This window comes from Ipomoea nil, unplaced genomic scaffold, assembly GCF_001879475.1.
Source record: "Ipomoea nil cultivar Tokyo-kokei standard unplaced genomic scaffold, Asagao_1.1 scaffold1125, whole genome shotgun sequence".
NCBI classification, from domain to species: Eukaryota; Viridiplantae; Streptophyta; class Magnoliopsida; order Solanales; family Convolvulaceae; genus Ipomoea; species Ipomoea nil.
In genome coordinates this window covers 339837-350960 of record NW_017617553.1, presented here as the reverse complement: position 1 = coordinate 350960, position 11124 = coordinate 339837, and the positions used below count along the sequence as shown (strand labels likewise).

Below are 11124 nucleotides of genomic sequence, written 5' to 3'. Positions count from 1 at the left end.
ACTTATTTAAATAAAACATTGGGCATTATCCCAATCGTGCAATGCACGTAAATAACTAGTAATAGTATACCAGAGACCTGACCTTGTATCAGCGGAAGCGATAAACGTCTTGATCTCCGGCCACAGTTGATGTTCCTGTATTGTCACGGTAGACCGTTAGCCATGTTTTATCTCAAATTAGACTCAGAGACTCTAGATGGTATATTGCTGTCTACTGAGGAGTACCCTATTGTATGTGATATCTAATCTATAATTCTGTATCCCATTAATCTAAGTTTATATTAGACACAAATTTAATTGACTAACAACTTCTAATTATTCAGTTTAACTAACCACTTAATAAGCTTACTTAACTCTATCTGCGGTGGCTTGGGAGGCATTTCCACCGGGGCAGTTATCCCAAGAAAGCACTTCAGTTCTTTTCTTTCTGATTTGATCCACCATTACAGGAAGGAGATCGAGGAATCTGCAAGAGAACTAACAATGTGGAAGTCCATTTTGGGAGAAGATGAAGAGCAGCAAGACAACTATTTTGACGATCAAGAAGGGCTCTGCGCTATATCTCCTCTTCAGGTAGCCATTGCCATTCAGCGCTTGAGCTTCGAGATTCCCTATTTCATTTCCGAAGATTCAATCCTTACTTAAAAGTTTAAAACCCCCCATATGGGTTTCTCACTCTTTTTGGATTTTGGTTGTGCAGAGAGTATACGGATTCGCTGCTTGTATGGTCGCCGGAATAGTCTGTATGTTCTTGGTAATGACCACCCCGGTACCCTAAATTTTTGTTTTTGCTTTTTCTTTGAGTTGGAACTGTGTTAGAGACGGGATTGGCTCTTAATTCTCTTGTTTCTCCGTTTATACAGTAGGTAGAGAAGTTCCTAGGTTTCTTACCAAATGGGACAATATTTCGTTTGATTGCTAATTTTTTGTTTTGTTTTGTTTTGTTTTGTTTTGTTTTCAGGCATTTATAGTTTTTGTCAATCCCATCAAGTTTGCTCTTTTGTTCACATTTGGCAACCTGTTGGCCATTGGAAGGTAGGTTTTAATCAAATTACCTCAAAGCAAATTCATCTCAATATTTATGATTTTATGATCTCAGAGGTGCTACTACCAAAACAATAGTTACGTACTGTCCCTTTGGTGGTGTGGCCTTCATTGCAGAGCTATTATAAAATTTAGACACAGCTTCTTGCAAAATTTTTCAGTTTGAATACTTTCGCGAAATATTTTAGTGTTAGGGCCAGGTTTAGAATTCTCATTCAATTCTAAGTAGCTGGGGGAGTGCCAACTACTATGTAGTGTGATCGAACCACGGTGGTTGGAGAATTGATTCTTTGGGCTGAAAAAGATACTTGAGAAAGTATTGAACATATACTACCTGAGTTTTTCAAAAAAAAAAAAAAGTAGCTGGGGGAGTGTATTGTATAGTTTAATTTGCAATCAGAAGTTGAAATTTTAGAAAGAATTGAGAAGGCTGCAGTGTGATGGACTGTCCTAACCTCGCTAATTCACTGTAGATCCACCTGTAGATAGTAGTTAGGTAAGAATTGGTCTAAAATACACTAATCACCCTGCTAACAATCCCACCGGCTCTCTACTTTATTCCAAAAGTTTGGGATTATGATGGCCCTACTAGCACCCATTAACCAAAGGAAACCAAACATGGCATTAGGAAGGAATTTAGTCCGACCCCACAGCTCATTAACCTATCAAATCTTCATAGTGTTCGAGATCACACACTTGAATGTCTTTATAAGTTTCAATTGCATGTAGTAGTCTGTAGGCATATATTTACATACTAGTCTCCTCATGTGCTGAACGTTCAATATCTAATGGCAGCACAGCCTTTCTGATTGGACCTGGGCGGCAAATAACTATGATGCTTGATCCGGTTCGTGTCTATGCGACAGCTGTTTATGTAGGGTGTGTTGTCTTAGCCCTTATATGTGCACTTTGGGTAAGTATTGCACTTCCGTAAGGCTATGATTGTAATTCTAAATATGGAGTGAGAAAAAAAAGGTATTTGACTACTTAGCCAAATAATATGGGTTAATGTGATGATTTCTTGCAATAGTTTACATTTTTTGAATACATTTAAATATTACAGTACTTGAGACAAACTTGCTTTGCTCCTGATTTTTCTCTCTATTCTTCTGCCTATTGATACCCAACAAAATACTTAAATACTTCCATGTACATCAAAACGATGGTTTTTACTTCTTTCCTCGGTTTTCTGCATCACCATTGTTTTATATAATATCCGTCCTTAATTTTTTCTGATTCTAAATCCATTTTACAGATCCACAGCAAAATTCTAACAATGCTTGCAATCATATGTGAGGTCTGTGCCCTTATCTGGTAAGTTGTTGATCATCGATTTGTTCATTTCATTCTTCTAATAAACGGTTCTTTCAAGAATGTCACATGCTCTTTTATTACATTCGTCACTTGGTTCACGATTCTTGTTTAGCCAAGGCTCACAAACTGTGACTGTCTCCCCTCTCCTTGAGAGGTTGAACCAAACACAGTGTACTAGTAGTCCATCTAAATTCTAGAGCTGTATGCTTAAGGTGCTTGCTATTCGGGCTTCAAGGTTTAGCATTACTTTCTAAAGGTTTCTTTTTGTTGGGTTCATTCAGGTACAGTCTAAGTTATATCCCATTTGCGCATAAAATGCTTTCAGATGTGACAATGCGTCTTTTTGACACCGAAATCTAGATACTCCAGCACGGAAGAATTGTGAGTATGTTGATCCAAAGTAAAATTCATATAGATTTTTACTTGAAAATGTTTTATCTTTTTTTGGAAGCAATTGTTGAGGCATTCGAACTAGCTTTTCTCACTCTGCCACGTGCACACACACACACACTCTCTTTCAATGGCATGAAGCCTTTCTTTTGCTAGCTAGTGATAATATGTTACCCCACTTCATTTGTTTCTTGAAAGTTGGGAACTTCAGTTTGTTTGGTTTGTTGAAAGTGTTATGAGTTTCGACTTGTGATTGTAATCTTTAGCTGAAAGAAATGAATGCATCTTCTAAAGTACTACACCTTCCCATTACACTTTTGGGGTGACAAGGGAAACCCACAACCAGCCTTGTGACCCTAGCGGACAAAAGACCACAAGGAGGTAAACCAGTCTAGGTTGCCCATAGCTGACGAGTTCAAATCAAGGTTGGGATTTGAGCTCGTGACCTTGTGGTTATAAGTTTGTATCGTTAGCCATCTTGGCTGGGGTTTACCGCCACCTTCCCATTACACTTGTTTTGGTGATGTGTCCAAATTGTCAAAAAAAGTGTGCAATGCCCTCAACTTTGTCATTTCTTTGAGATGCATGTATACAATACATCAAATGTGCTAAATCTTGTTATGTTTCAGCGAAATGAAAGTAAATTGGGGAGCCTTTAACTTGCCCAAAATATGCTGTAATGCAAAGAGCCTTCAACTGTTCCTGGATCTTCATGGGACTGGGACTGGGACTGGGAGGCCCATTGGATTGGTACCATTTGGTAAAACTTACAAGAAAATGCTTTCTTCATATTCATTGTCTTTGTTTACATGTGAATTGATTTCCACCATTATTTAATCAAATGAAGCTACATTGTTCTTTAAGTAAAGCTTTTGGCAAATTATGCTTTATCAGGTTTATGCCACAACTTTTACACCTTTTTTTTTTTTTAATGGACAAGCTGTTGCTCATGTATGGCACATTACATTTATTGGTTGTTGTACAAAAAAGAAAAAAAATTGATTTATTCTTTTTAGATCAATCATAACATGCCGCGTAAATGAGAAATAAAAAGTAGAGTAAAACATGGAAATATGTGGTTCTTGTGCATATAATTGTTGTATCATCTGCAGTAATTCCCTGAAAATTCTTCATAATACAGCATTACAGCCATATATGCCATTTCACTGTGCTTATAAGAACCAGGGCCGGCCCTGGGGCAAGGGCAGGCTGGGCCCTTGCCCAGGGCCCATGGTTGGGGAGGGCCCCATCTTATCTCTTATACATAATATATATGTATTGAGTATAAATAATTTATATACATATATTTTATACTAAGGTGAATTAGCTTAGCTGGTAAGATATTTAAATTTTAACCTCCTTCAATCAAAGGCCGGTGATTCAATCCTTCCCTTTACATTTTAGAATTCCTCAACTTTACTTCTTTGCTTATATTATAATGTATCTTTTAAAAAATTATTTTTAATGATTTTTTGTGTTTAATACGGAGTAGTATTTTTAATGTAGTTTTTAAATATATAAATTTTCATAAATTTATACTAAACATAACAGGGCCGGTCCAATCATTTTCTAGGCCCGGGGCAGGACAAAAAAATGGGCCCCGGTTAATATATATTTCATGCCTAAGATTTAATTTAAATAAGAAAATAATTACTAATATCAATAACTTTAAATAAGATTAACAAGTTTTTAACAATTTTACAGCGACAATAATAATCATGAAAAAAATTCTAGGTGCTTTCTTTAATGTAAAATAATAAATAATCGTATAAGTGCCTTCATAAATAAATAATTATTATAGTTTATAAAAATGAATAAATAATTTAAAATCGAGTTAACTTATAAACAATAACATTGTTATCTTAATAAATAATAAATTAATTATTATTAAAAATTTATAAAACAATAATTACAAACATATGTGAAGCTAAAAATATTTTTTTGACTAGGAGAAAGAAATTAAAATATTTCAAAACGCAATAAAAAAGTTCAAAAAGATATGGAACATAATTATCTAGATAAAATAGTTTGAATATAAAGCATATTATAAATCACACATCTTCTATATTTATATGATTTTTATAAATACTTTTTCTTTTAACTAGATAAATTTCAAACTTTTTTACAATAATTTGAATACAATGACACATGATAGAAACTTCTATATTACATTGATTAGATATTCATAAAAATGTACGGAGTAAATTATCTTTTAATTTTTTTCATAATTCAATCTAAAAATATATCATATAACCCCCTCCGTCCTATTTTTATGTGTCTTGTTTGGTTAACATGAGTTGATTGAAGTTTTTTTAATTCAATTTTTCATAATATGTTAGTATAAGTATATAAAAATTTATAAATTTAGAAACTGCATTAAAATTTTAATATAAAAATTTATATATTTAGTATAATTTTTTTTTCATATTATGTTTAGTATAAATTTATGAAAATTTATATATTTAAAAACTACATTAAAAATACTACTCCGTATTAAACACAAAAAATCATTAAAAATAATTTTTTAAAAGATACATTATAATATAAGCAAAGAAGTAAAGTTGAGGAATTCTAAAATGTAAAGGGAAGGATTGGATCACCGGCCTTTGATTGAAGGAGGTTAAAATTTAAATATCTTACCAGCTAAGCTAATTCACCTTAGTATAAAATATATGTATATAAATTATTTATACTCAATACATATATATTATGTATAAGAGATAAGATGGGGCCCTCCCCAACCATGGGCCCTGGACAAGGGCCCAGCCTGCCCTTGCCCCAGGGCCGGCCCTGAAACATAATATGAAAAAAAAATTATACTAAATATATAAATTTTTATATTAAAATTTTAATGCAGTTTCTAAATTTATAAATTTTTATATACTTATACTAACATATTATGAAAAATTGAATTAAAAAAACTTCAATCAACTCATGTTAATCAAACAGGACACATAAAAATAGGACGGAGGGGGTTATATGATATATTTTTAGATTGAATTATGAAAAAAATTAAAAGATAATTTACTCCGTACATTTTTATGAATATCTAATCAATGTAATATAGAAGTTTCTATCATGTGTCATTGTATTCAAATTATTGTAAAAAAGTTTGAAATTTATCTAGTTAAAAGAAAAAGTATTTATAAAAATCATATAAATATAGAAGATGTGTGATTTATAATATGCTTTATATTCAAACTATTTTATCTAGATAATTATGTTCCATATCTTTTTGAACTTTTTTATTGCGTTTTGAAATATTTTAATTTCTTTCTCCTAGTCAAAAAAATATTTTTAGCTTCACATATGTTTGTAATTATTGTTTTATAAATTTTTAATAATAATTAATTTATTATTTATTAAGATAACAATGTTATTGTTTATAAGTTAACTCGATTTTAAATTATTTATTCATTTTTATAAACTATAATAATTATTTATTTATGAAGGCACTTATACGATTATTTATTATTTTACATTAAAGAAAGCACCTAGAATTTTTTTCATGATTATTATTGTCGCTGTAAAATTGTTAAAAACTTGTTAATCTTATTTAAAGTTATTGATATTAGTAATTATTTTCTTATTTAAATTAAATCTTAGGCATGAAATATATATTAACCGGGGCCCATTTTTTTGTCCTGCCCCGGGCCTAGAAAATGATTGGACCGGCCCTGATAAAAACACAATTATTGCAAGATCAAGACTACTTTTAGATCCATTTAGTCTACTCCTTTGGTCCCACTATGTCTATATTTAATATTTATTGATTAAACTATTTTTTTTCCATTTATAAGTTGGAATAGATGGGGTATTTAGTATTGCCATATTTCTTCTCCCAAAATGTTGAATTCCCAATCCACCCTCTGGGCTCCTTAAGACCCAACAGAGTATGTGGGAAGAGGTAAATCACCATTACTCAGTGACTTAGTAAACATGGTTAAATGCATGTGTGTACAAAGGATCTGTCCACTTTGGGCTTTGTATTGCCATACTTGATAAGGGTTTAGGGTGACTTAACTAAGCAAGCGCAAATTATGCCGTGCAATCGTGTGCACCATCAGTTGCAAAAACGGCGTCGTTTTGATTAAAAATGGCGTTTCCAACTTAAAAAAAAAATCAGTTTCGATTGTTGTTAATAGCGTTATGTGGTGCATAATTTGAATTATATATTCAGAATGATTTTTTTAAAGTCAGATATCAAAATGACGCTATTTTGCAACCATGTGTACCATGCATGGTGCACATGGTTGCACAGCATAACGCTCCCTAAGCAAGCTTTAACAACCCTTATAAGATTTTTGGCACTCTCAGTTCCCTTTTGGTTATATAGCAAAAATTATTTAAGACAGGGTGGACCCTTGAATGTGCATTCCATTCCATTCCACATTTCCACAAAAGTTATGCTGGTAAATGAAGATTCTGTTCCTAGGCAAGGTGTAGTGGAAAGACTTTCAAGTCCACCATAATAAAGTAAGGGGTGTATTCAATCATGACTTTTGTAGAGTTTTAAAGACTTTTATAAACTTTAAAAGTTTAGAGGTATTCAATTTAAACTTTTAGAGAGTCTTTAAAAGTTAAACGGTATTCAATCAAGATTTTTAAAGAGTCTTTAAAAGTCATGTGGTATTCGATTAAGACTTTTAAAGAGTCTTTAAAAGTCATGTGGTATTCAAAAAGTTGTGAACTTTTGTAGACTTTTTAATTTTAGGACTTTTGTAGACTTTTCATTCTCAAATATACATAGTTGAAATCCAACATCAAAGTTTTCTTTCTAACAATTCTGAATGTTTTCTCTCTCTATTTAAACTCTATTTTTTCTCCCTATTTAAACTTTATAAACCTATCTAAATTTAATAAAATTATTTTTTTCTTCATTATCCTATATTTTCCTCATACTTAAATTCTACCATTTTTTCTCTCTCTCCTGAACTTTACAATATTTCTCTAAATATTCAAAATAATATTATTTTTACTTCATTATTGCTTGTTTATATTGATTTTTATTTTTTCTATGAATTTTTCATCTCTAACTTTCTCTAGTTCTTCCTAAATACATGAACAAAGTAAATTTTTCATCGTCAAATTGTAGTATATGTTTCATAATATTCATATAAATACTATATATTTTGATTTTGATTTTTTTTTTTATGTTTATATTCGTAATATATATATATATATATATATATATATATATATATATTAACAATATGTTACTGCGAATAGCGAACTACTGTTCGCAACAACAATTTGGGGTTGCAAACAGTAGCACCTTGGTATATGGCCACCTTTTATCAAATTATAAGCTATAAGGCATTGTTTGGCATGCCTAGCTGAAAGTTAAAAAGTTAATAGCTAATAAGCTAACTAATTAAAATTAAAGTGTTTGGTAAAATTAATTGTTGAATTAGCTGATAAGTGTAAAAGACAAAAAGATAAATTAAGATTGTGATTAATGAAGGGTAGATTGTGTTATATTTTAGGAATAAGGGTCAAATAGGCCATCGAACTGCACATGATAATACAATTAGACCACTGAACCCAAAAAACCAACAATTGAGTCCCTAAACTTATCAATTCCTAACAATTCTTCCAATTTGAAGGTTTCCAACAAATCAACAGGTTATCCTCCAAATTAATTATTTTTTAAAAAATAAAATTTAAAAATTAATTATTATTATTATTTTTTTAAAAAAAAACAGATCGGCTGAATTCTGTTTTTTTTTTTAATTATTTAAATAATTAATTTTTAAATTTTATTTTTTAAAAAATAATTAATTTGGGAGGATGACCTGTTAACTTGTTGGAAATTTATAAATTGGAAGAATTGTTTGAAATTGGTTAGTTTGGGGACCTAATTGTTGGTTTTTTAGATTCAGTGGCCTAATTGCATTATCGTGTGCAGTTCGATGACCTATTTGATCCTTATTCCTTTTTGTAAATTAATAAAGTTAAAAAGCCATGAATTTATTTTGAAATGCTATTTGGAGTAGCGTTTTAAAATAAACTATTATTTCAAACTCTCTATATTTTATCAAATAGAGCTTTTATTTGTAGCTCAAAATATAAGTTATAAATTTTGAAATAAAGCTCTATTAAACAAAGCCTTAACATCAAAGTTTTAAATTTAATAGTATCAATAAACTGATTTATATTCCTATATTTAACGGGTAGATAACTAACTTCCTTTGCACGTACTGGGGGTCTTGGGGGTTGGGCAAATTATACTGTGGAAAAGGTGGGCACGGTTTCCCAAATGGTACTGCAGAGCCTTTAACTGGCCCAGAATCTGTTGTAATGCAAAGAGCCCAACTTCTCCTGAATCTTCATGGGACTGGGAGGCCCATTGCATTAGTGAAACAATTGTTATGCCATGGACATGGGTCCACTTTGTAGGTCCAAAACGGCGGCAAAACCAGGCAAATTATGCTATGCGCACGTGCGCACCTTGCAAGGTGCGCACGGTGCTAAAACGGAGTCGTTTTCATTGAAAACGACGTCGTTTTAATTAAAAAAAAAAAAATTGTTCGAAACGTCGTTAACGGCATATTCGTTATGAAATTATGAATATACATTTATGACATTATGAATGTACAGTTATAGAATTATGAATGTACATTTATGGAATTATGAACTTACAATTATGAACATAGAGCTTCGAAAATTATGAATGTTCGGTATGGAATTATGAATATATAGTATGGAATTATGAATGTACAGTTATGGAATTATGAACGTACAGTTATGAAATTATGAACATAGAACTCTGACATTATGAACTTACAATTATGAATATAGAGCTTCGAAAATTATGAATTTACAGTTATTGAATTATGAATGTACAATTACGGAATTATGAATGTACAGTTATGAAATTATGAATGTACAGTTATGAAATTATGAACACAAAGCTGTGAATATATGCTCCTATAACGAACCGGTCTGAAAATAATTTTTTTTTTTTTAAAAAAAAAAAAAAAAAGAGGAAGATAACGGTGCCTGACGGCACCGTTACCGTGCCCATGATGCACGCTGGGCACGATTCCACAGCATAACGTCTCGCAAAACCACGTTGTCTGAATTAACAAAAATTGCTTACTTCCTTGCTGTTAACTTGTCGTTTGTCTTCAGAATTCATTTCTCTATATTCATAATTTTTTAACTTTATATTCACAATTTTAGAATTGAATATTCACAATTTTAAATCTCAATATACAAAATTACAGAACATAATATTCACAATTGCAGAACTCTATATTTATAATTTCATAACTCTATATTCACAATTATAGAACTCTATATTTAGTATAACACAATTTTTGAATCTATATTCACAATTTTTGAACTCTATATTCATAATTTTCGAACTCTATATTCACAATTTTTAAACTCTATATTCACAAAAAAATATATATCATTGGCTGAGGAAACAGTGCCACTAACGACGCCGCTACTCTAGACGCGCGTTTTGGACCTAGATCCACGGCATAATTTGCCTTTGTAAAACTTACAATGTTGATGACAAGTTATTGTGTGGACCGTGGTTCACATAACTATGTGGATCACGGTCTAAAACGACGTCATTTTGACGTTAAAAAAAATTTGTGCTTCGTGTGCTTATGTATTTAGAATAATAAACGTTCCGTGGTAAGATAATATTTTTATGAGTTAAAATAATGTACTTTTTGTATTAGAATAATGTATTTTATGAATTAGAATTTTATGTATTTTTGGACTATAATCTACACAACTGCGTGGACCAATGATTCTACATTCATTGTCTGTGTTTACATGTGAATTGATATTCAATTAAATGAAGCTACATTGTTATTTGAAATCAAATTATCATTTATGCCACAGCTTTTACGCTTTTTAATTGTTGCTCATGTATGGCATATTACATTTAGGGTCCATTTAGGAAGTAGGAAAATGATTTCTGAAAAATATTTTTCAAAAAATAATTAATTTTTCAGTAAATATTTTCTTTTCCAGTGTTTGGTTGCATTCTGAAAAATATAAGAATAGATGGAAACTGAGGAATCGAAGGTAACGACGGTAGCGAAGGCAACCATGTTTTGAGTGTTGACGAAAAATGACTTGTGCCAAATATTTGGTGTAAGTCATTTTTTGCAAAAATGTCTACATTTTCCTACTACACCCAAATACTGAAAACTCGAAAAACATTTTTCAGAAGTCATTTTTCAGATTTTCAAACGGACCCTTATTGATTGTACAGAAAAGCAAAAAAATTTTGGTTTATTCTTTTTGGATCAATCATAACATGCAACGTGAATAGGAAATACAAAGTAGATTAAAATGTGGAAATATGTGGTTCTTGTGCATATATGTTAGGAATATAACGGAATAATGCGG

At 31.1% G+C, this 11124-nt stretch overlaps 1 protein-coding gene across 3 annotated transcripts; it reads left to right on the top strand.

Annotated features, from left to right (window-relative positions):
• The first annotated feature begins 367 nt into the window (after window positions 1-367).
• LOC109183375 (vesicle transport protein SFT2B) lies at window positions 368-3611 on the top strand. Of its 3 annotated transcripts, none has more exons than XM_019333455.1 (7): window positions 368-573; window positions 701-754; window positions 962-1035; window positions 1840-1957; window positions 2300-2358; window positions 2640-2739; window positions 3378-3611. In XM_019333455.1, exons 1-6 carry the CDS (start codon window positions 484-486, stop codon window positions 2716-2718), a joined length of 474 nt encoding a protein of 157 aa, XP_019189000.1. In that variant the 5' UTR covers window positions 368-483; the 3' UTR covers window positions 2719-2739; window positions 3378-3611. The 3 variants fall into 3 exon arrangements, with proteins under 3 accessions (XP_019189000.1, XP_019189001.1, XP_019188999.1); XM_019333456.1 differs by lacking the exon at window positions 3378-3611 and adding an exon at window positions 2810-3053; XM_019333454.1 differs by lacking the exon at window positions 3378-3611 and having other exon boundaries at window positions 2640-3053.
• Window positions 3612-11124: the final 7513 nt, after the last annotated feature.